This window comes from Pygoscelis adeliae, unplaced genomic scaffold (assembly GCF_000699105.1).
Source record: "Pygoscelis adeliae isolate BGI_AS28 unplaced genomic scaffold, ASM69910v1 Scaffold121, whole genome shotgun sequence".
Taxonomy (NCBI): domain Eukaryota; kingdom Metazoa; phylum Chordata; class Aves; order Sphenisciformes; family Spheniscidae; genus Pygoscelis; species Pygoscelis adeliae.
Genome location: NW_008824359.1, coordinates 293593 through 320160, shown reverse-complemented (window position 1 = coordinate 320160; position 26568 = coordinate 293593). Strand labels below are relative to the sequence as shown.

The 26568-nt window shown below is 39.2% G+C and overlaps 1 protein-coding gene across 2 annotated transcripts in view; it reads left to right on the top strand.

Moving 5' to 3' along the window:
* The window catches only part of LOC103913184 (chromosome unknown open reading frame, human C2orf43), a 114734-nt gene that overhangs the window by 72391 nt on the left and 15775 nt on the right, over positions 1-26568 (top strand). For both annotated transcript variants that reach the window (XM_009319649.1, XM_009319648.1), the window contains 2 exons: positions 1357-1597; positions 25034-25116. In XM_009319649.1, the coding sequence (XP_009317924.1) occupies positions 1357-1597; positions 25034-25116 (324 nt within the window). The remainder of the gene's footprint in view (positions 1-1356; positions 1598-25033; positions 25117-26568) is intronic.

The following is a 26568-nucleotide window of genomic DNA, read 5'->3' as shown; positions in this document are numbered from 1 at the left end:
AGGATTGATTTCCCTGAGAATGTATTTTTCTTTGTCTAAAACCAAAGTAGTATCAGCTGGAAAGTAGAAGGATTTCTTAAAATAGTTCTGTATTCGATATAAATAGCACTTTCAAAGTCTGCTTTTAACACTGTAGAAAGTACAGTATGGCGAGTTACTGATATTTCCTGAATTTCTTCTGTTTGCTATGTTACAATGCCCAGATCTTGTAAGCACCTCTTGGTGGCATGCCCTGCCTTCCACTGGATAGCTGCTGAGACCAGTGGCGCTGCACACAGATGCAGTGGCATACATTAGCTGAGTCTCATCTGAGAGTGAGGACAACTAGTTTTAAATATTTTTTAGAAAAATATTACTCTAATTTGCACAATACAGAGAATGATATGTGCAGTGAGCAGACATATATAACTACATCTACTTTATTTACGCTGAGTCACCAACAAAGCACAGCCAATTTCTACCTAATCATCTGCAAATGCACTATCCAGAATCTCTCCCTTTACTTTTGTGATACTTCTGTTAGGTACCGTAGTCGTGTGTCTTTCAGGGTTTTTCCTATGTGAATTCCTGTAATATGTTTTTACTTCCAGAAAAAGGTGGCAGGTATCCTTTTGGAATACTTGTTTGATCTTAACATTGAAATATAATTGAGAGTAGGTATATTAATTCACTTTTGGTTAGCGTGGGTGGGTTTTTTATTAATTTCATTCTATTTTAAAGCTACAGTGTGTTCTATTATCATAACATAAAATAATTGCCAGCTTTAGAATATGTCTCTTTCATTATAACATATAAAAAGCAATATTGTGCACCACTGTACACATCTTAGTGAAGGGGCTGTGTGCTTAGACTCTTGTTTTGATCAAGTTTAGCTGTATTGAACTGCAAATTGAAAACCCTGTGTGTTGTCAAACAGTAAAGTTACCGTCACAGTGGCTGACATTTTTTTCATTTGGTTGGTTGGTTTACTTAGAGAAAATAGTTTACCAGGTGAAATAAAAAGCAATGTACTCTTTTGCTGACACAAAAAATCCGCCTGGACTGAAATGACGGTTCCTGCCTGCTGCCCTCTGGTGGGGTCACCATCCTCCTGGAGCAAGTGGCTGTGCTCACGCTCCTGGGTGCTTGTTTCGAAACCGATAGAGCTGAGCATTTCATAACCACGTTCTTGTTTGCTTCGTCTTTTAAAAAATTTAACCTGGGCACACCACAAAGCCTGTTTATGTGTCTGAGGTTGCAACGCGCCTGGAAACCCAACTTCATTTCAAGCAGAGATTCATTTAAAAATTAAGTCTCCTAGGCTGGGATGCGGTGCTGTAGGACTTTGCTGACAGTCATTTTCTCCTGGCCTGACAGGTTCTTCGCTCTGTGCTGCTGTTTCCGACGATAGAGCGTATAGCTCAGTCCCCTCAAGGAAAGCTCATGACCCCTTTGCTGTGCAAACTTCGTTATGTTCTGTACATGCCCGTCTACCTGCTGTCCTTTCTACCAGAGGGAGTCAAAGCCTCCCTGGTGCGGTTTGCTCTGCGAGGAATGAAGACCTGTGATGAATCTTCCATAACAACCTCCGTAAATCTCTTCAGCGTGGACTGCATTGGTGAGCACGGGGTGGTTTTTTTTTTGTTACACCAACTTTTGCATTGTTCTCATTTAGTAAATGTTGATGTAGTTTTGTGAGCAAAAGTTTAATACTAAAGCATGAATACGTTTTGAAGGACAGGTCTAATCTTTTCTCAAATGAAGACCGTAGTAGGTACAGGAAAATCTCAAACGAGGCAATTTTGAAAAAAAGTCTTAAGGAGAAAATAACAAATAAAATGTTTCCCCAAAGAATATATATTTCTTAAGAAAACTCTGACCTATACTACTAACAGTATCTCTCGTGATTAAAACACTGTTTTACAAGCTAGTTTGTTACTTATGTCTGTTTACTTTTTGCATTTCATTCATATTGGATGGTGAAAATAAATCAGTAATCAGTTTCACAAAGGGTTCTTTGCTTCTGTTTTTTCAAAGCTATGGTTTAACCAGCTGTATAGATTTTGTCATCTGAATTGGAATACTGGTAAATTCAGAAAAAGGCCTTCGGTCTACAAAGACACATAGAAGTTACTTTATGCACAGAATTTCAGCTCTTTCTTGGGCATACGGAGAAAGATAGAAGGTTAACGTTCCTCCAGTGCATATTGTACGCATATTTTGCACATTCTAGCAAGAGAAACAGCTTTAAGAAAGGGAATAATTTCAGATAAATTATGTTAAGTTTAGAATGAAAACCAGAACGTGAATTGTGCTATACTGCAGGTATTTTGGTAAGTTAGCAGTTGAAAACAATTTGGAATAGAATTGACGTGCTAACGCAGTAATAATAGCAAGAAGGAAGTTTTGATTGCATTAATAGTAGTAAAAACACATTCCTACATTTCTAGTTGTGCTCTGTCTTCTCTCAGTTAAATTTTACCTACTAATTGTCCAAACAGATGTGCCAGAGTAACTGTGATTGCAGTGAGGTCCTATACCTTTCGCTGTGGATGTGTTGGTCTGTATTGGAGGCTCACTCTCTGTAGGACTGTACAGTGACTGAAAGCAGGATGGGCAGTGAGGGTTCTTACTGCCAAACCTAGACAGCCCCGTTTCTGTTGTATAAACCTGGCATAATGACAGTCGCTCCGTCGCAGTACCCTGTGCCTGACAAAATCAGGCTCCCCGTTGATAATGTAAATTTCCGATAGTAGTCCTATGGTTTGTTGCTTGAGTTCCTATTAATTTATGGCAGTTTATGACGACCGAGGAGAAAGCAAGCATGCAGTCATACGTACACTAGGCTTTCAGGCTTCTTCCTTTGATAATTTGGTCTCGGAGAAAGGTATGTGAAGGTCTGTGGGGTCACATCTCCACAAGGCAGGAATCCTTCTCTGGTCCCCACAGATAAACTTTTACCTCTCAAAACAGGTTATCCACATCCAGGGTTGTATTGGAAATGGTCCTTGGCCTGCATTAACCTCCAAAAAAGCGTGGCCAGCCATTGTTTGTGAGTGCTGTTTGGCCCAGACCACAGCAGTGGCAGGAATAATTTAACAGAACAGATTTTGTGTGCTGCTGTTGGAGCCTGACTCTGAGCTCTTTAGTCCCCAGGTGAATGAGCCCGGTTGATGTGTGTGTGTCAGCCTGTTGTAATTTTCTGTGTACACCAGTGTCCGATCTGTGTCCAGGCTGTAAGGTAAACTGAGGCAAGAAACCAGACTGAAGGCTCTTTACTCATAGGATGTGATCTCCGCCTATATTCAATTTATTGATTGAATTCATTATACCAGAATGAAAACCCCTGTGAGCCAATGTCTTGTAAAACTTGCATAAATAGGCCTTATTGATGCAACTAGTTCCTTTGGGCTTGTGATATCATCTCTCTCAAGCAGAATTCCCCTTCGATTTCATCTTTGGGAACTGATGATGTTTTACAGCCCAGTGACTCAGGACCACATGCGTGGATTAATAATCTTAGGGCTTTCCGGATATTGCCTCTTAACCTTCTCTTGTATTGTTTGCGGACAATAGAAAATGTTACCATTCAGCAAAAATTTGCTAAACCTAGCACAACAACCGAGTCTGTCTTATGGGACTGCTCATCTGTGAGTTACTGAAGCCTCTGAATTTGTGGTAAATGGTTTTCTGATTGATTCCTTGTCCCTTAATAAACTGCTAGATATGGTTCGGAAACGTTCAGCAAATGAAGTTGTTTCTCTTCTCCAGGAAGGTTGCATGTCAACTCATTAAAAATACACATATTGCCTTTGGCATGTACATCTGTTGCATTACTGTAATTGTAATAAAAGTTGTGATTAAGGGCAGAAAAGATGGCAAAAGTTTCCTTAAAACTAATACGTCCGTTAAAACAAACCAACCTGCCAGGGATTTGTTACCACATCCAAAGCTTAGTCACAACAATGTTTTCTCTCCTCTGAAAGGAAATGAGATTTGAAAACTTAATTATAGCGGAACTCTAAGACCGAGTTCCGCTCCCGTTGACATCGAGAGTGAAAAGCTCCATTCAGTGGCAGCAGAATCAGGCCCTTGGTTGAAAGAGTCAGTGAACAAGAGTTATATTACCTATCTGTCCCACTGTTTCAAATTATGTTTGTTCCTGCTTCTTATCCAAACTCATCTTTCCATTGTCCTAACTCTATAGTTGATGATACATAGAAGTCCCAGTCACACAGCAGAAGGCATTGCAATGACACTGTGCAGAAAGGTAATGAAATACATCGTCTCGTCCCAGAGGGGAAATAGTGCAGAAAGAGGAGAGATAGCAGGGACTGTAAAGAAAACGGATTGTAAGGAAGGATGGGAAGACATAATGTATAGATAATAGAGGACCTATTAGAATAAGCAAAGGGGTCTGAAGGCAGTTTGCCTACCTGGATTAAACTTCTAGCAGAAGTTTCTTAGGGCAGAAAAAGCATTACAATGAACAAACTAGCATTTGGGTACTTGTATTCATGAACCTAGGAGATGAACAGACACAAAAATTGGACATTAGTGACCTTGAGTTATCTGAAACATTGTCACGCTGTTTATTCAGGCTTAGCAAAACCCCTATCTAGCACAGTGGTGGTTGTTCTACAAATCATGTATGGTCCTGCAACGCTGGAATACTTTGGCACTCCAGCGCGCTGAAATTTGTAAACATTTCTTCGGTGACAGATGCCAGTAGCAGACTTACAGTGACAGTAAACCATTCTATCTACACGGGACAGGATTTATTGTCCAGCCATTTGACTGGCAAACTTCCTCCATTTGTTTCTGTAAAATTTCCACAAAAGCACAGACATTACATAATGGGTAAACACCGCAAGGCTTTTTCGAGAGGCGGGCTGGCAGGTCAGAGGTTAACGTCTGGATGACAGTGAAGATACAGATAAGCACAATAGCAAGAAAAACCTCCAACTGGCCCAAACGCGGTGCGTCCTTTGTGATCTTGAACCTGTGACTTCCCTGGAGGAATCTCCCTGTTTGTTTAACCTATTCGGGGAGCAGGGGAGCACAGCAGTGTGGGGCGGGGGGAGCTCTGCTTTGTGCAATTCAGGCAGGTTGGGAAGGAGGGAACTCAGAAACCTGAAGTGAGGGTTTCAGATGGGTTCAGGCTGTCACACGAATGCCGGCTGGAGACAGTAGATTTCCGGTTTATTTTAAGCATCCAAGAGATGTTGTAAGAAGACAAGGAACTAAGATTAAACTTCAGAGTTTGGATTCAGATTTTATCTTGTTCCAAGTGTGGAGACATTCAGATTTCATGTGGAGTGTTTACATTTCTCTCATTTTACAGAGAAAAAAGGGCTAAGGCATTTTCAGACACTCCACTCTTACGCCCACAGGACTGCATAGGAAGCGAGAATCCCGACTGAGGTGTTGAGGCTTGTCTCCCAGCAGTAGCTACCTCGCTCTGTTGGCTGTACAGGATGGCAAAATTACATCCCTGAAGTGCCATAGAGTAAAAAGCTTTCTCGGAGGATAAAATTTGCAGAACTGTCAAATAGCATCTGGGAGATAAATTTGTATCAAAAGCCAGTGAAACGTAGGCTTCCAGTTGCTATGAAAATGCAACATAAGCTTTTATTTTAAAATTTTATCTCCAGGGAGCCAACTGGAAAACTTCATTCTGGGTTTGAATTATCCCAACCTTGGGAGTTGTCATGTCTTGAGATCTGTTTCTATTCCAGTTCTCTCTTCTTAATCAGAGAGTTTTTAAATATGACATTATGGATGGTCTTCATCTGACCACTGCGGACATCGTGCTGTCCAAATAGTTGGCATCTAAAGCAGGATAGGTGAATCACACCCTACAGATGATTATTTCTCTTTAACTGACCTCAGGGCGACCCTCTCTCTACTAGATACCTAAAATTAATGGAGATAAATCCCACTCTATCTACTGTCTGCTCATTTTGCTGCAGACATCAGAAACAATGTGATCTGAATTGTCCATGCAGCCTTTACCCTTGCTGCCAGGACAGTTGGATATCCCATGCTTTGGCTGCATTAGAATTTACAGCTGCTGGTTTCTAGTGAGAGTCCTGTTGTTTGTTTCCTACCTTCTTTGAAAATTCATTTTACATCTCCATCTCCATTTCTTGACAAGTAAGATGGGAAATTTTTGGAGGGTTCTTTTTTGGGACTAAAATGCTGTAGAAATACCCATCTAACTGAAATACTTGGGTAAGGACAGTACGTGGTGTTGTATTCGTAGCACTCAATAGCTCCTCCACCTATTCTGCTCATATTTTTCAGAGTTAAAAAACAGTGTTTAAAGTATTAGGTAAGGACTTGATAAGTGAATTCACCTGACATGGTGAAATAAGAGTGCTTTACCCCCTTAAAAGTATTTTAAAAAGCTGTATGACCACATAGCTAAAATTTAGTTTACTTTTCTTTGTTTTTAAATTAAAATGGTGTTCTTTTCTTGCACTGAAGTTAAAATTTAACTCCTGAAAGTAACAGAAGATATGATGAGCACCTCTAAATTCAGCACAGAAGGCAGAGCTCTTTTTATCTTCTTTTATGAAACAAAACTCTCCATCGAGGCATGCAAGGCCAAGGGGGAGTTGTGCCTTATATTCTCATCTAGGTTTTATTATTTCAAACACTGTACTAACACACTTAAAAAAGAACCTGACGTTCAAGACAAGTGATGAGCTATTGCCCAGCATCACGTAGCTGATCATCAGCAGAACTGGCACATAGACCTACATCCGAGGGCAGCAGTTCATCTACTGAACCTGCTTAACCATTAGTTTAACCTTATAAATATATATACATATGTTAATCATGAGCAGCTTCCACAAACCACATTGACTAGACAGGCTGACATGCATGCAGTGCATTTAAAAATAGACAGAAACTGATACTACAAAGGATTTCAGGTAGCACCTTGCAATCTCACACCTACATTTTTCATAGTGGGCAGGAGAATAAAAGCTTTCCCTCCCCCCTCGCCACTGGACAACTGTGCAGATCTTTGAACCTAGACCAGTACATTTTCAAGCTGATTTTCCAGGCTGACTGAAATCAAAGCCCCGGTAGTAAAAACTGATTGCTTTGTTTCTTCTGATGAATGTAAGTTTTAGATAACTTCTGGCAATAATGCAGAAAACATTTCAAGGATATTTTTCTACTTTTGTAATTAAATGTGTATAGAATTTCGGACATGATGTATAGCTAGGCAAAATTTCACGGAGACTACAAATTACTCACATGGTACATAAATTACATCTACATAAAGTAAATAATGTTAAATCTGTACAGTGTAGTGTAGTATATCACAGGTAGGCAAAAGGGATGAAGCTCAGCAGGTCTCCTCTCTTCTTTCCTATGTGCATTCTTTGATACTCAGTGGGGCAGAAAGAGGTCAAAATGATATAGCAGATAATCTCCCTCCCTCTCACTAGCCTCTAACTAATTAGGATTCAAGAGAAGTCATCTTTCCTGAAATCGGGGAACTACAGCTGTCTCTTACAAGATGTTTTTTGCCTGTATCTGAATTCGCTACTGCAGGATATACTGCCAAGGGTCAGAAGGCTGCTTTAGGTAGCCCAGCAGTCTGACCCGGTGTGCTAAATCCTCTGCTTCTGCAGAGTTTCTCGGCAGGCTCCTGTGTGCTGTCACAGTTGAGACCTATCCACTTCTGACATTTTAAGTGATGATCGTAATATGTATTTCTGCGAAGTGTTTAAGAGCGTGTTTCCTTACCTGTGGAAACACAGTAATATTTTATCACCTGCTTTGCAGGAAAAGGGGCCAAAGAATAACAGTCTTTAATATTTTCATGTTTCCTCTGCTACTGTTTATTTTCCTGTGTGATGCCTGACTAAAATGTTTGTTTAATGTAGTCGGACAACTCACCTTACCAAGGCAGCACTTAAGCTGACGGAAAAACCTCACATCTGCTTTATTCTTTCTGTGAGTGAACTAAACTTTTCCTTATTTCAGAGTAGGATGCTCATATTAAATTACTGGAGGAAGGCAATGGCTTTTATGTATTTATAGTCCTATTTATTTTTTAAAGTCAATCTGCTTCATAATTTACCCCATTTCCAAAAGAAAGAAAGGAAGATGTTTAACAAGGACTTGCAAAAGCTTTTACTTTCCTGTGAAAGCCTTGTGAAAATAATAGTAATAATGTGGAAATTTCTCATTGGGTTTATTTCTGTTAATTATTCCTCTTTTTCTTCCTGGGGAGAAAACCCAGTGTAAAAAACTCCCATCACAAATATTACTCATAAGGCGTGAATGTTTTGATAGTGGAACTGCTGATCATTTCCATGAAATGTGAGGCACAGTTGGGATTTGGTTGAGGAAGGGGAGATTGTTTATTCACCCCTGGTGGGGTTTCATCCCCAGGGATATGATTTACTCCCACAAATTTGCAGCAAGTCTAATGATGTATTGCAAATGGCATGAAAAAAGAAGGGGTAACATAAACAAAGCAGAAAGGATGTTGAAAATAAGTATATGCCAGTTAAGTGCTAGCAGCTACAGTTGCTTTATGTTAGCCAGTGCCAGATAGTCATCTACAAATTGGCATTTTATTTTCCCTGGGCCCAATACAAAGCCCTCTGAATTCAGGGGAAGGATTCTCTTCTGCAGTAGGCTCATGCCTTTTGTCTTAGAGGTGTCTGTCTGAACTCCCCCAAGGAATATCTGAAGTAGAGCTCATGGCTCTGTCATAACTTGTGTTTACTGGTTGAGAATTTAGCTTGATTCATCAAACTCCTTCATCATGCAGTCCCAGCAAAGCCCTTAAATACATGCTAAATCCGTACCCATGGGTAAACTATAGGCATTTGTGTCTTGGAATAAGGTGTTTTTGGAAAACGACATTTACAAAGCTGCTAACTAATGCAATACCTATCATTCCATGTGCCTAAAGGGGACGCTGGTCTGGATGTAATTCCTACAGTCATCTAAAGCAATATTGCAGTCCGCTTTGCTGCTGCTTCTTGTCATGAAAATGTCCAGCAGCACTCACCATCTCCCTTGCCTAATTCTTTAATGTGACAATAATGACAAGGAGAAAATGCCTACAGAGTCTTCATGGATCTGTGGAGGAAATGCTGGCTTATCTTGAGCAAACCCAGTGGTGCAGGACATTAACTTGCTGGTTAGTGCAATGGTCAGTTGTGTTTAAAATGAGCTTTAAAAACAGTGGTTTATGTTTAACAAAGGGTGGTGTAAAGTTCACTTTTCATACCAATCAAAGCCACTCCACCTGAGAGAAAGTTCACCTTGTTCAAAGGAGGGGTGGTCCAGTTGCTGAATTTCATCAGGGTTCCTCAAGAGTCAGTGTCAGGTTCTAATCTAGAAAAGCACTTAAGCTGACCTCCATATAGCTACTCACATGCATAAACCCTTGTCTAGAAGAGCATATTAATTCCCAGTAGAGCTCAGGCAGGAGCCACAGTGTGGAGATGCTAAATTGCTGCAGACTATGTCCATCCTGGCCACTCCCTGTGAGACTGAGCACCACCTACACCAGACCCTTCTATGCCCCTCTTGCAGGGTAAGAGAGCAGACACTTTCCACGACCAAAAATCTGGACCCTAGCAGAAATGCCATCATCATGGCCATCTTCCAGGGTATGTGAGAGCTTAAACTGGAGATTAATTTCTCCAGCTAAGGGATAGTTCTGTCATTTGAAGATGATGGGAGTTGTTCCAAAGTAACTTGGGGCAGGATTAAGTCCATAGACATTTCAGTTTCCATCACACACCCCACTTCACCTGCACATGCTTCATCACACAAAGTAAATGAGTGTTTTTCGCACTCCTCAACAAAGCATCTATTGTTTGTAAAGCACCTGGGTATAATTGTTGAATAACTTTTTATTTTTGCCTTCAGCCTCTACTATGCTTTCTCAAGCACAGCTGACTGATTTTCTTGTATAGTTCTCATCTTCCTGCAACTTTAATACCAAGCACATTGGAGAAGTCCGTCATAACAATTGCAGCTATTTCTGCGTATTTGTGTTGCATATATTATACCATATATTAACTGGTATGTTTTCATTCTAAATTTAAGTGTAAACTTAGGCAGAACCCAAAGTCAATGTTTACATCTTGTAAGCCTCTAAACATCAACATTTTATCTAATATGTGTGTGCATTTGTGGAAGCACATGTTCCTGCATTAGTCATCCTTGATACTAAGCAGTTCCTTCTGTTTGATGTTTAAAAACAATAAATTATATGATATTTCCAAGATTGCTGTTGGCAATAATTACCGGTAGAAAATATGTTTTCCCCATAGCAAATTACACTGCTGTTTGGTATTATTAGTTCTTACCACTGTTTTCTGACTCTTTCTGAGGAATGACAGAGATTGCTTCCTCAAGAGCAAAGGATAAACTGGAAAGGAAACTAATGTTACACTCCTCTGAAGAACCTTACAATAAGACAGGCAACTTACCAGGAAAAAAATGTGACCAGATAGTAGTACATTCCCTGAGGAAAACTTATTTTCAAAAGTTCAATCTACTTTTTGCAGGGCCTTTCGATTTAGCATGGGAATCCAACCTAGAATTGATTCATCGCTTTGAAATTTAAGCAATTTTGCTTTAGAGTTTAGAGGACTTTTGAAAGAGTCGTATTACAGCATGTCAAAGTACACATGAGCTCTGTTGCACATGAAAATAGTAGTATTTGGCAATAATCGTCCAGTTGAAGTCAAATTACTTTCTTCTTCTACCCTCTGCTTGTAGTTCCTCAGAAGGACGAGCAAAACTGCCTGCATATCTGCAACTCGATGTTGAACAGTCATGGATTTAGAAATAGACTGTAAAATCTGTGGAGCAGAAATGATGTTTTTCCTGATAGTTTGAATAGCCTCTGACACACTGAAGCCAACCCCTGACTGGGACCTTTAGCACTCCCACACAGTATAACTAATTCTTAGTTACAAAAAAGATCCAATCAGGTAGTCAGTTAGGACTCTTCCCTTTTGTTACAATTACCATCAAATTATCAATTTACTTGTATATTGTCCAGTTTACCTTTACAGAGGCCAGGAATGGGAATTAAAACTTGCCAATGTTTTGCATATTTTAAAATATTTCTCAAGCATTTTGTAATAGCAGATTATTGTGAAATTATCCTGCTGCCAGGCAGATTTACTAAGGGAGGCGTCAGTGAAGCCTTCTGGGAGAAGGAGACTAGGAATTTGTGGAGGTTCTGTAGGAGTCCCTTGTGTGACAGAAGAAAGCGTCATTTCAGGCTTTTCTGTGTGCAGTACTGCCAGTACCTGACAAAATGTGTCCCCAGTCTCTACTGTGGTTCTTAGCCAACACAAACAACAGTCTAAAGTAATAGCAATAATAGCAGTTAAATGGCAAATGGTGAAATAGCAGATGCGTTCTGTGAAAAATTTGACAGTAAATGATAGTTTTGCAAGGCAGAGCATCAGAACTGTCCTGGGAAACTGCAATGTCAACGTAGGAATGGAAGTTGTATGGAAACAAACTAGAGAGAGTGAGAGACTAATGACAGTGTAATGAGTTTGCTTGTTTTTCACAGGGCATAAGACATGGTTATTAAAACCACCGTACTTCCTCAAAAGAATATTTGCAAGTATGCACGGGTGTACAGAGGTTGGAGCGCAGCCAGTCAGACCAATGTCATGGGGGCTTTGGCTTCCTTAACCATGAAAAGGTGATTAACGTTGAAAGATTTAGTAAAGAAGGCTTGAGGATGAGTTTAAGGGGAAAGATAAAAAAATCTTCTATATCATTATGAGCAAAAGTGCACTTGTGAAGGATCTAAAATTATGGTAGACAAAGAAATTCATAAGAGACCAAAGGAATACTGGCAGGAAACGGGCAGATGAGCTAGATGATGTGCAGGTAATGCAATGTAAATTCCAAAAGTACGGAAAATAAAGTAGCATTGCAAGCTTTTATAAATTACCAAAACTATTAGTTAATTGGCTTAACAGACATAGGTGAGATAACTGATAGAACTAGAATATCAGTATGAAGGGACATAACTTGCCCAGGAAAGAAGGGCAGGGAGAAAGGAGGAGGATGGATGGACTTGTTCTGATATCCAGGTGTAAAGACAAGGTGACCTGTTGAATACTATGTCCACCAAACCATGACAGATGGATTCAAGAGGCTTTTTCTGAGAAAATTCCAAGCCATCCAAAGTGCAGTATGTGGTGTGCTTGATGTCTGTAGAGGAAGGAATCCGGCAACATACAGACTGTTCAGCTAGTTCTCCTAATGCATTGTCTTTTATAGATAGATAGATAGATAGATAGATAGACAGACAGACAGATAGCAGAAAAGGCAATTGGCAGAGAATGTATGGCAGTTTGATACAGAGAATTTGAAGGTGAGAGGCAGATTGGCTGAATACATTCACAAAAGGGTAACATTTGTGCTAGGACAGAAATACTTAACATGTCTACAACATAGAGCTCCATTCATCCACTAATCTGCTTAAAATCCTGTCATAGTCAGTGGAGAGATATAGGTAACGCTTGTCTAATCTATCTAGTTGACTACTTTAGGATGAGATTAATTATGTTCTTTTCACTGACTGTGAACGGAGAAAAATTAAGCTTTAGATATCCACATTTAATCAGGTGAATCCCATGACAGATATCAAGAAATTATGATCTTCAAGGAAAAAAAAAATAGAGTTGTTTAGACTAAACAAGGGGCTTCTGAAGGGCATGGTAAGAGTTTTCAAGTAAAGGAGAATAATTTAATCCACGTGTTCATAGTAGACGAGGTAATGTGTAATGGAGTACATTGCAACAAAGGTGATTCAGATTAGATTTTAGTTAATGATAAGAATGGAATTCTAGACTGGATTTCCTGGGGAGATAATGAAACTTTCATCATCTGTGCTTCCTAAGGATACGATGGATAAGTATCTGCTGAAAATGACACAATATCATTGATTCTCCTTAAGACAAAAAGAGCATTGGAGATCCCTTCCAGCCCCACAATTTCATACACACTAATTAAACATACAAGAGTAGCAGTAGGAAATGCACAGAATTTCAGAACTCTAATGAGGGACAATTTACCATAGTAAGAACCAAGCAAAACAGATGGACAGATGCAACGCAGAATGTTTGAGGAAACCAAAATATAGGCAAAAAATGTCAGGCATTAGTTAAAAGCCGATCTGAAACTTCAGAAAATGTCTGATCGAATGTCTGAATGAATCTGCATTCTGCAGGTTGAATGCAGGATACAGAAATATTATAGTAGGACCTGCCAAAGATAGGTGAGTTACCTCTAGAAATCAGCTAAATGAGTATAGGACTTGTGGTAGCACTGGAGAATGATCATCCATACTGTTTAATTATTAATGAATTTTCTGATATGTTTTTAGCCTTCTCCAACTAGCATTCTCCTAGTATTCAGGCACGGTTCAGGAGTTAGCACTGCCATGCACTCTTCCCAATCAGCAGTTTGGGTAGAGGCAAAAATTAATTCTGTGAAAACAACCCATTCTATTCCAGTTGGCTTCAGGGCCACAAAATAGTTCCTGGCTCCATTTAATACAACGGTGCAGATACAGCACATATTTATACCTGCAAAAGCAGCAACAGTTTGATTGTTGGAAAGCAGTTGTGAGAAAACAGTCTGTGGAAATTTGACTTCACAATTGTCAAAGCAGAAGCTGAGAAATGGATAAGTCAAAGCAAAAGATGGTGCACTTAATATTTGAAGGGGGGTAAGATAGACTAGGAAAGGCATTTTACAAAGGTGAAAAGAGGAAGCTGTCAAAAGCAAGCCAGTGTGGAAATATGTTCTTTACAGAGTGCTGTTTATGGAACAACAGAGCAGATTGTTCTGTAACAAATGAGTACTTAATGATGATATAGCTAAAGGCAGACAGTAAACCCCCATTTTCCAAACCGTCAAGCCATGTCAGGAAGAACTATACTATGCCCTGGGTTTAAGAGTCAACCTGTAAGTCTCTAACGTCAGGGAAGGCAAACTAATAAAGAGCTTTGCTCAGACTTTTGTGTAAGAAAGGTGGACTAACTAAAAAAGTTGTAGCTGCTCTTCAATTTTTTACCTGAATCTAGTAGAATTGATGTATCAGTACTTGTGACCCTGATAGTACAGCACTAACCTAGCAGGATATTTTCTTAGAGATGGTGACAAATATTGCTCAAAACTTAGTTCAAAATTGGATGAATGTAAGCAGTATTGTACTAACTGAAATATGCTATTGAGTTACATAGGAACTAATATCTGGGAATGAGATCCAAAGTCCATCCTGTCCAGTCTCTCATTTCCAACAATAGTCAGAACAAAATGCTTCCAGGAAAGGAGCAAAAACTCTGCAGTCCTCCAATTAATAAAGACATCGTTCTTAGAGGTAGAGGCTTAAAGACCTGAGGCTTTTGTAGTAGTATATAGCTCTAAATTTTGGTTGTAGTTCGTTAAGAGAGTTCTAAATATTTGTTGTCTTCCAGTGTCTTTGTTGTGACTTGCTAATTTCTTGGCCCTGAGAGGTTCTTATTGTAGCGGGCTGTATCCTATGTGCTGTATCATATGTACTGTAAAATGGATTTCCTTTTACAGGTTCAGATATTTCTACCTGTTAATATTCCTTTGTATTTACAAATGAGTTGCAAAAGATTTTTGAAGAACTAAAGGGTTCTCTTCTGGGCCTGGTTGCACTTCAGATTTGTGGGTTTTAATCATAATGAGCTGTCTTTTATTAAATGCCTCAAACACGAGGGACCAGCTGGAAAGTGTTATTTGACTGAAGAATACATGAATTAACTAAATGACATTCAGCCTGGAAAAATGAAGCTAATAGAATACATACGAAGAAAAAAAAAGTATCTAAAACATAGGTTCTCTGTAGGTGGGGAACAGAATCAAGGGAGCCAGAAGTAGCAGACGGGTGAGGGAGGTCAGGAGGGATGATAAAAACTTGCCATGCTGCAGGGTCTCAGAATACCCTATAGTAGTACAGAGAATACCCACAGCCTGCACCACAGTCAGGAGAGGATCACTGGTCTCTTACAAACTCCTCCAGTTCTAGCTAAAGTTGGTTCATTTCTTGGTGGAAAAAAGACAATGCCTTAGTATATGGTGGCTTAGTAAGACAGCATAAGGAGTCTCTCCACTCTCTGTATTCATCTGCTCAGGGGGTCGGTTGGTCAAAGTATGGTAAGAGTAGTGGCACCAGATTTGCATTTGGGAAGCATGATGAAGGTAGGGCTGTGCTCTCCTTTTCTTCTGAATTTGTCCACTCTGGAAAATCATATAGTATGTTCTTCCAAAGTTAATGCTGTTGAAATCGTGCTGTTTGGACCTTTAAGTAAAAATTTGGCATCATGTTTCTCCCTGTACCCATTCCAGAGCATAGCTCCTACTAACTTACAAAATAGGGCAATATTTTGATGTGTGGGACTTAATAAATTTACACCTACAGCCACAATCTTGTTGATAGAGTCAACATAATCTGAAGCCAACAGCAGTAGGGAAATGAAGTGAGCTCGGGTAACCCTTTGTAGTCTTATGTTTATTTTAGTCTGATGAACAAGCTATTAAAGAATGTGTGTGTGCATCCATTAAAGTGTCCAGATTGGGGATATCTTCACAACCACTCATTTTTGTTGGAAAAGGAACTATTCTGGTTATTTCCTGAAATTCATTAGCTAATGAAGTTGAAAAGGTTTTTTTCCTTTGTTATTGTCTCTGTTGTTTCATTAGTATGGCATCTCTTTCTGTCTATTCTTTCTGTCACAGTAAATTCATCTCCTTAGCCCAGCAAAGAATACAATATTGTTTTTACGTAATTAAGATACCAACTACAGAGCAAAACCACACAGAACGAGATCTAGTCATGGCACCACAACACAGAGTTGATTTTTAAATTAATCAAGGGCATGTATATCTCTCGAAGTTTATCAGGGTTAAGTCGGAAATACTTAACCCTCTTTTATATTTTACAGATATGTGCACCATGTGTAAGTCTTTTTTTTTTTAAGATTTCTTTCCATACAGACATAGTTCAAATTAATCTTGAATTTCCACAGACAACATAATGTGACCCCTCAGTTTCTAGTCTGAGTTTACGCTTAATCTAGACCTAATCTAATCTTTTTCTTGCAAATAAGCAAGTAAATGATCCTTGGATATTCAATAATCAAGCAAGTAGTTTAAAGACTTGAGGAAAAATACATATTTCAGTCCAAGTACAGGAAATCTCTGTATTGCTTCAAGAATCAAGTATAAAGAGAAAGTTTATCTGTCCCGAGTTAGAGTCATGTTTCTTCCCTGAAATTAGCACAGCTTTCCAAGTTCCGACTTATATCTGTTGATATCCATAGAGTCAACTGACAACGTATTGGTTTAGGATATAACTCTAAAATCTTTAGAAAGTAATAATAACGCTGCTAGACATGTGTTTCTTCAAAATCGGGAAATCTTCTATTTCATATGTTATTTTCTTGACTGCATTGTGGATATATCGATGTGTTTGAAGTTCAGCTCAATAGATACAGGTATTCATCTAACAACTGGCTAATTGAATTGGTGGTTAAATAACCCTAAGCACTGAAAAGCTTGATTGATTTCAGTCATTATTGTTTGTGAAAACTAATAATTTAGCTGAAGGATATTAAGTCCTTGCTGTGACACTTTGGGTTAAAGAGCTACCAATGATATAAAGCACTCTTTTCTTTTCTGGATCCTTGATTTGAGCCCAATACGGGTTCCTCTATCACAAAACCACCACAAATAAATCAAACACATTTTGGCACAGTTTGCCGTCTCTGCTTAGCAAATGTATGAGACTAAACTGACACTGATCCTTAATCACCTTTAATCCATGGAGAGGGAATGATCCTACCAGGGCAGGAGAAAGGTCATTGGCAGGATCATGGGGAGAAACTAAGTTGGCAGTTAATTTCATAAGCCTGACCCGGGAATAAATGAAGGGCTTCTATTTTCAGGGTAATCTGTGTATATAAAAGATCTGCATATAAAAAGTTAGGATTTTTAAGAAGGTATTTATGTGTTAAAAGCATGATAAACACGGTATTTGTCTGTTAAAACTTTGCTTTCACTTCTAAGCTCTAAGGCCTTATTGTTTATGATAATTACATAATTAACAATAGATTTTTTCATTATTAAACTTTCGTGACCTGGTTATGAATTACAAGGCATATGAGCAACTTGAGATGGAATAGAATGTAATAAAAATGCTTTGGGGTTCTACAGCTGTCTCCAGGTACCTTGGCCAGTTTCTGTAGCTTTGCAACCACATTTTCTTTTTTTATTGAGAAGTGCTTTTCCTTTCCTAGTTGCTATGTGAAAAACCCACATGAAGGAATATTTACAGAGGCAGAGATTCATGTTATATGCTTCACTTTCTGTGCTTTGGATTATCCCACTGACCCAGGCCAACTCATAATGTATCAGTCCAGCATATGCATAGGTACAGACCTGAAGGAATTGGACTAGACCATGAAAATTAAGAAAAAAACCACTGAAATTGGCTTTAGACTGTTAAACCAGAGAAACAAATTGAATAAGCAAAAATAAGTTGGCAGGAAAAGCTAAAGAGCTTCTATATGTTCCTTTCCTAGAAATCCTAGGCTGATTCAAGACCAAATCTTTAGGAGCCTGTTTCCTAGATGGGAACTGAGAGCGCAGAGGTACTGGGCTTTTGCCATGCAGTCAAAGGATGAGAAAAGAATAAACTTTGTTCCTTTCTTCCAAAGTCTTTTCAGGAGAGGACTGCAGTTTATGTATCCTCAGTGGATGGAGATGGCTTCTTGAGTCAAATCTCTGCAAGCCAGGATTTAGGATTCAGCTCCAGCCTTGATACTGCAAACCATCCATGCCAAGTAAAGTGCTTTCAGGTCATTGTTTGGGTCTCTGAGCAGAGTGCTGAAATGCTCACATTCATGTCCATGAGAACTCCTTTCTCATTTCAGGGTCTGAATATCCAAGTTACCAAAGGAACCAATGTATTTGGTGTTCATCTCGTTTACACATCTCATCATAGCTGTGCTGTGGTGGGGTTCTTCAGACGCTGAATGTTTTCTCACTGCAAAATGCAACATTCAAGGTAGTAGTGGCCAACTCTAAAGGGACATGATCAATTTGGCTCTGTAATTTTCATTATTGTTAAAGAAATATATTTTTCAAGAACTAATTAATAGTCATTATGTTTACACAATGCTTCTCACGTCAAGTATTTTTAAGACAGTCTACAAAAGCACTTCATTGTCATAGCAGCCTGAAGCATATTTTTAAAATGAGGAAACTGAGACATACAGATTTTACAATTTGCACAGGGTCTCAGACGACTTCAGTGACAGTTCAGAAAAATTCTAGGCCTCCTGACCTTTCATCCCACATTCAGTCTTATCTTTCACATGTAATGATTTTTCAGAATACTAATTTCAATCTTATTTTGTCTTTACTAAACCCCAGATATTTCTCTCTTCAACGACTAGTGCGATATAGTGGTGAGTGCCAAACAGATTGAAGCTGCATGTTCACCGTAACTTCAGCATGGACACCAAGGTCACAACTCCGATACAACTTCCACACAGCCCGTTATGGGAATTCTCCATGCTTGCATTTTGAGCTAGGGTCCTGCAGACTCCTAGATGGGCTTCAATTTGTGCAGTGACTCATTCTGCAGATTTTGGTGAGACAGCTTCGTCACTGAGGAAGTTCAGCACATGGGCTCTAGGTTGTATTTTATATTGTACTTGAGATCATGACAATCAAAACCAATAAACATTTTCCCCAGAATTCTTGGTAATGACTGTGGGAATCTTTAGAGATTTTTAGCTAAAGCAAGCATTAGCACAGGTTGGAAGTCTTTCCAGAGACTGTAACACCAGGTAGCAAGCACTGACAAAGTGATCTCACAATATGACCTTCCTCTGCATAGCCTAGTGAAAGATTTCAGAGGCCATTCATTTTGTATGTCTCACCTTCTGGTTGTGCCCAGTTCACAGCCTGATTTTCAGAGCTGCTGAAATGCTCATAGTAACAGACCCCGGGAGCCTTTGGAGATGGCTTTCTGATTACACACAAAAAGCAAATGAATTCTTTGGAGTTATTTCCTTTGAAAAAGCAGCTCAGTATTCATGAAATAAGGAAACCGAACAAGTTTTTTTGAAAAGGAAGAACTAAATATTCAAAAAATGCCAAGGTTAGCGGACTATAGCATTAGGAAATAGCAGAGAGATTTCTCCCTGAACTTGTGACTTAGCTTTTGAGAAAAATAGCTTTTCTGAAGAAGCCCAGTTTGACATTCCACAGCAGCAGGAGAGAAGGTTACTGTTCCTGCTGTATAATGGTATCTCTTTCAATATAGCTTTCCGCAGACATTAAACATCTTACAGTGTAATGTGGATTAGAGGGAAGCAGTAGATTTAGGATATTTTGACCTTAATAAAGATTTTTACAGTGTCTGCCGTTATGTTCTTATAACAAAGTTTGGGAAATATGACATACCTGAAACAACTACTAGACAGATGTATGACTGTTTGGAAAATGGGATTCAGGAGGATTTTTGAAACTGGAAAGATGTAGCTAGTAGGGTTTTGTAACAGTCTTACCTTCACTCCTTTACTATTCAGTAGTTGTGTTAGGGATGTGGCTGACAGAATACAGTGTGTGTTTACTCAGTTTACAGATAGTACCACACTAGAATATGCTGCAGATATGCTGGAGAAGGACAGGCTCAAAATGACCTTCACAAGCTAAGAGAAGGGGTCAAACAGGGAGAGGAGAATGCTGTCATTCCTTAAAGAGCCAAGTTGTTCTGTATGTAAATTAAATACGAGGATGGTAAATCACTGGTTAAGCAATAGTTCTGCAGGAAAAAATCCTGGGAATATCGTGGGTCACAAGCTGATGTGGGTTAACTTGTCGTGTTGTAGAGTGACAGACGTGATTTTGGTACATGTGAAGAGGTACACGGGCTGAAAGAGCTACAGCTTTACTGTTGAGGAGAGAGAGACACTCTCCAGCATAAGCTGAAATACCGTGTCAGTAAAATTCAAGAGAGAGATGAGCCACTAGACGTTTCCAGAGGAAACTAAGCAAGAATGATAGCTGACCTAGAGAACCGTACCTGAAAGGAGAAATTGTTGGAAGTATAAGTTAGCTGGCCGTTGTAGATATTTGCCCTAAGATCAATTGCATTAACTGTATTTACAATTAGAGGAGATCAGGGCAACATGCTTAGATGTGAATGCGGCAAATACATATGCTTATCAGTTTCCTGTGGCAGTAAGGTTCACAGTTAATTGCACAGGACATTAAAAAAGTACTTCCTTTTATTGTTTTGTATTTTAATGTATTATGCTGTAAGAGAGAGAAAAATAGTGTCTCATGAAGTATCATGAACATGATGGCAACAACACATCTTTAATTGTACTTCTTTGACTGTTTTCACCACCATTCTCAGTTTTGCGGTATCCCACAGCGGTTGTGACTGTCAGCATACACAGTTCTTCAGGTGTGGTCATGTTATGTGATTTATATAATGGCATTGCAGAATTCTGTATCATCATCCTCCTATTACTTATGAAACATAATATATGATTTTATTGGAATGTTGAGTAAATGTGCACAGTGAACAACAGTCATCTTAGGGGTCTTTGGGCTTCTGATTCCATTCCTTGCATTAATTTAGAGGCTTGTAAAGGAAAAGAGTATTTTGGTGTTTTTTCTGCATGTATGTTGCTTACCATTTCTTCAATTTGAATTTCATTTGCTAGCACGTTGATTTTTTTCTCTCTCCTCTTTAGGTCTCTCTCACGTTTCTCACTGCCTGGTCCTCACAAACTGACTAGCGTTGTGTCCTGTACAAATGCTATCAATAAACTACTTATCCATTGACCAGATCATTAAGAAATAAGTTACCCATGATTTTAATATGAAGCTGGACTAGAATCTTAGGCCAGGATTCATCCCACCTCAGTTTAGGCACTTAATTCAAGTTAAGGTCTAAAGGCCTTATCACTGAAAAGAGAGTCATCTTGAGAGGTGATTTAACCCACCCCAGAAATTATCAAATCACCAGGTGTGTTCAATGATTACTTACAGATTTTAGTAATAATCACTACTTTTTTTGTATTTGTGATGAATCCAGACCTTATTCCTTGCTGTGATGAAAACCAGCTAATCTAATCTAATCCTAATCTCTTTTCTTTGCTTCCAGACTGTTTCTTAACCTTGCATTTTACAGCTGTTTGGTTTCAACCAAAGTTTATTGTGTGAAATGTGACAGAGAGCTTTTAGAAGACAAATAATTTTTGTCATCTGGTTGTGTTTATTGAAATGTTCAAGAAATTATAGATCAGTAAAATGCTATTTTTCTTCGTAAAATCAGTAGCGATTAGACACTATTTTTAACTCCCCAAACCACTGGACAGGGTGATTCTTACGTAGCAGGATTTTTAGCAGCTCAGCAATTCTGTATTTAAGGTTCTTCAAAACTGTTGCGTGTACCTTCTAGCCCTGATATATTCTGTATTCTCCACTGTTGCTACTTCTTGATACCTCATTACCCAAAGAGAAATCATTGTTATTGCCAGAAAGAGATTATAGAGAGCAGAAACCTCCTGAATGTTTTGAACAAGAAAGGTGCATGCAACAAAAGGAAAATCATTTAGCTTCCAAACAGTGTAATTGTCTTCTTTAGCTACTCCCTTAGCCTGTACAAATTCTGCTGTAGGCCTCTTCTTTCTGATATACCTAAGGAATATTTTATTGTTTATTTTTAAATCTTTTAATGTTTGTTCTTGGAAACCTACTTTTGCTCTTTGCAATTTCCTCTTACTTAACGCCTGCTGAAGTTTAAGTTCCTGTTTATTGGCTTCCCTAGGATCATGTTTCCAAAATTTGAAGGATTTCTGTTTGGTTGAAATAGACTCTTGAACCTTGCCATTCATCCGGTTTAGCTTAATCCTGCCTTCCTGGTTCCCTTTCTTGCACAGTACACAAGCCTTCAGAGACAGTTCCTTTTAAAGTACTGTCCTTATTGCCTTTGCTGTCTTACAGTTTTACTTTTAGGATCTTTATGTCTAATCTAAGTTTACTAAGTGTGTGAATTCCACTTCATTTCTTATTTTTTACTGCAAAAAAACCACACGAGCAACTCAGAAATGTGAGCAGAACCCACTAAGAACAAGAGGTAGGACAAAGAAACCAGTAAGATGGGAGAAGAGGAGCAGGGGAGTATTTACTGTTCCCACTTTTGCTGTATGACTGAACTGAAGGTGGAGAGCTGCCTGCAGAACCCCAGTAAAGTTGAATGAACTGGTATATGTCAGGTTCTGCACTGATGGCCACCAATATTTTCATCCCTGCCTACCATCCACTGCTGATGCTGCAAGGTAATGGCAAAAGTTCTGACTGCAGGTAGGCTATCCACCGTGTCCTACTAACAAGAACCTTATTCTGGACTGGAAAGTAAAAGGCCTGGCATGCTAAAACCCTCATATAATGGGTTGGGTACAAGTGCTATTGCCACAGATACCCTGCCAAATCCAGGCTCTTGCACTTAGTGCTTTGTGAAATCTTGTAAATCCATAGTAAGCCACATCCATCATCTGAAAGACCAGCACCTAGGGTAGCAAGGGCTGCTCTCCCTGTTCTGCCTTTCCTTCTGACACAGAGCAGTGCTTCTGACAGACAGCTAGCTTCATTTATAGGTAGGAGTTTTGAGCATTAGTCATATTTGTCACATTAGAAACAGGAATCAATCTGAAATTAATGAAATACCTATGGAATTCCTCATTGTCTTTCATACCTCTCATTTAAGGTTTTCCTAGATGATTTTTGAAGGTGCATTCTAAGATGCATGTCCTTCTAAAAACAAAGGTATATAATGCATCAGTGTTTGGAGCTGAATTGAGAAAAAGAAGACCAATGTCAGGGCATGAACTTAATGCTGTAGATGGACAGACTTTGTCCAGCTGCACCACAGGATTAGATTACCAGATTGCTAGACACAAAAGTGCACGAAGGCCCCTTTGCCCAATAGAATAGGATGGGACCAGCAAATTTGCTGGATTGTCTATATGATGTCACGTCTGCAACCCTTTTGTCTTGTCTAGGAAAGGAAGATCTTGCACTAGTTGTGTTCAACATTTAATTGAAAAAGACAGAGCTCTGCGTGCATATAACTGAATTGCATCTTCTTTTGCTGGCTCAGAAGTAGATACTACTTTCTAGGTTTTGGGTTTTTTTTTCGCTTGAGAGCGCTGGCTTTGTCTTTCAACATTTGATCTCTGGAGCCATCACTCATCTCTCTGGTGGCATTCTGTTTCCTTAGAGCACTGCTGGAATTCTGCCAACTCCATGTTTTGGTCACCACCAAAGACCTATGTGATTGCCATTTCCTCCCCTATCACACATTGTCAGAATGTATTGCTTCTGTCTCAGAGCAGTATCAGATCCAACACTGTCATTAACTATTTGTGCACAAAACTTCATTGGTTCAAATTTAAAAAATTGTCAGAGTCTTTCCATTTTCTCCTGTTTTTCAAGAGAGGATTTAGTATTCCAGAATACTTTCAGTCATTCTAGGGCCTGGAAATTGAAATGCTTTAAGGTAATTTAACCATTCAGGGTCTTCCATTGGTTTTGCAAACTGGTGAGAAAGGAGAAGAATATTGCCCTTCATTCCCACATATAGGTTATGAATGTCTCTGTGATCCAACAAGCACAGAGGCTTCCGATTGTGAGAACAGGAGAGGCTTGGCCATCTTATTAGCACAGTAAGCTGACAGAGCAGAAAAAAAGGGTAAAAGAAGTACTAATTCTTTGGATAGTGATATCTGCACATTTCTTCAGTACAGCACTGATGTCAGAAATGGATAGTCCCTGTTAAAACTGGGTAAGTCTGAATACCCTTTGGAGGACCTCTCACTATCTGCAGACATAATGCAACATTGATGGTCATGTAGCAACTCTTGATTCTGCAGTTGAATAGATGAGGTTTATTCTAGCAGCAAAACTCAATCTAACAGGTATGTGATTGTTCTAAGCCAGGTTTTGGACTGTGTGCTGAAATTTCTTGCCGAGCTTCTGTAGGTTCTGTTGTAACAGAAACAAGGCTAGGTGGACACAGTGTGATCCTTCTGTGTCAAAATGTTTAAATTTATAAGTATTAAGGCATCCAGGCAAACTGACCCACTTTTCAGAAGTGCTTAGTTCCCACTGCTGTCTAACATACATGGGACCTTCCAGAACTCAACACCTCATAAAATTAGACTACTTTTAATTAGGTGTCCAAACATTAGACTCAATCATTTATGTCTCCAAGACAGTATCTTGCAGACCAAGTCACAATAAATTGCACTGAGCCATTTTTAATACTTTACATTCCAGAAAGGTAAGGCTTAGACATTTGGTGTCCAGTCCTATCTGGGTAAGTACCATCAATATTATGCAGGACTGCAGTTTTCAATGGTACTTGACATTGCTACTTGCCATTATTGTTATTATTTATTATGTTGAATATTTGAGTGGCTTGCATATTGAAATGTCAGTAATTTAATAGTCTGTTGATTAATAATGCCTTTTAATGAATGCTTTGTATTTAAAAGCCCACCCTTGCAAACGCTTCATGGGTGATTTATCATGCTTACCTCTACCTTTCTAAAAGTATGTAGTGAAAGGTAGTCATCAAAGTTCCTTCACTAGTCAGCGGAGAGAGAGTCATCTGGCTGATTCAGAAGTCTGTAAGATAGATGGATAGAGTTTTGTTCCAAAGGTGTCTTTCCCTTTCCATTAATTATGGAATTAATTAATGGGGAGTGACTTAATTTAGTCTATATGCCTTTTTGATGATTCAGTTAGTTGAGATAAATTCTGCCATTTCTGTCAGTGGGATTCTTTTCAATGGGATTGTCAAGACGATGACTGCTCTAGGTGCCTTACCTTTTTGCAGAGTTGGGCCCGTATTATATTTTTTAAAACATTTGCTGTGTAATTACATTATTGAATGTTTCTTTTTCTGCAGCCAACATCTTGTATATGGCAAGCCAAGAAATGATGAAGGTTGTGGAGAGAGACAGTACAACCATAAAGCAAAATTTAAAGAAGGTAACTATTTAATCCTCAGAGTTTTTATGGGAAGCCCGCATGCATGAGGAAATGTTACATCCAGTTATATTTGTGCAAAACCAGCATTTTAGCAGCCTTGATTCTGCTTTTATGTTTGTGTCATTCCATTGACTTTGGAGAAGCCATTAAAGGGGTCACTGATCATTGAAGTATCATTGATCCACACCTTTGTAGATGTAGCATTCACCACTATCGGACGTAGTATCCCATCTGGTATGTTTTCCTTGGTGGAGGAGAAACAGTCTATGTTCTGGCTAAGCCTGAGATGTGATTCCCAGTGAGGCCAGTAGTTAGCTGGGTTCTGATCAGACAGGCAGATGGCCAGCCAGGACATGAGTGCAGCCTGATTGACCAAATCCTCTGACTTTGCTGCTGGACAGGTCAAGCAGAATATGTACCATCTGTGTTGTGTGGTGTCAGTTAATATCATGGGATTCTGTAGGCTTGATTTTTCCATGGCATCAAATTATTATGGCTCCATAGTTTCAGCTTTTCAACTGTAGTGTAAGAGAAAGATGCAGAAAATGCATTCCTCGGAGACTGGAGCTACGGCTATACAAGTAAATGAAGTAGTTTCGGAGACCTTTCTCCTGCACTGAACTTTCTTGTCTGTACGGATTTATTGTTGAAAGAGATCCTGGTACAGTTTTGGTCTGGACCGATAGCATTCTCCCAGTCAATTCCCAGGCACAGTTCAGGGGTTGGCACAGGCCAGAAACTGTTCCTAATTGGAGTTTTGATGTGGTCACCCCGATTTGGAGGCTGAGAGAATTTAATAGTGTGGCCATGGTCTGACAATTCCAGATGGCTTATGAGCCAGAAAACTGTCACATTTAATAAACTACTATTGGTGTAGCCTCTGTGTGCATAGATAATCAGAAATCTCTTCCGTCCATTTTTTGTATCATCCCTGTCTTTTTGCTGGAAGAATGATTCCAGCATTTTGCACTAACAGAGGTTTTCCTTGGAGAATGGAATTTTCTAGGACAGAGGTCCTAGATGTCTGTAAGATTACTTTGTGCCTTGTAAATAGATATGGTACAAAGTTCACTTCATAAATCAGTCTTTTTTGGCTGAAAGTAGATTTATTTTTTACTTATCCCATTTGCCTTCTCTGCACTTTGAGAGGTATGTTTGGATGTTTCGGTTCTAGTTTCTTTAAAAGAGTTGAAATAGCACACGTGAACAAGGAACACTACACTGCACTAGGCATGCCTGTTTTTTCACATTTTTATCACAGAGCATTCAAAGTTCTCCTGCACTTTGGGGGGAATCTCAATGAAGAAACTGAAGGGCTGCTCTTCCAGACTGCAGATATTCTCATTGTCTTAAAACTTTCCATGGGTTGATCCAAAACCCAATGAATTCAAGGAAAACAATTGATTTTACTGACTGAATCACCTCTCAGAGTGTCAGGGAGGTGCAGGGTCT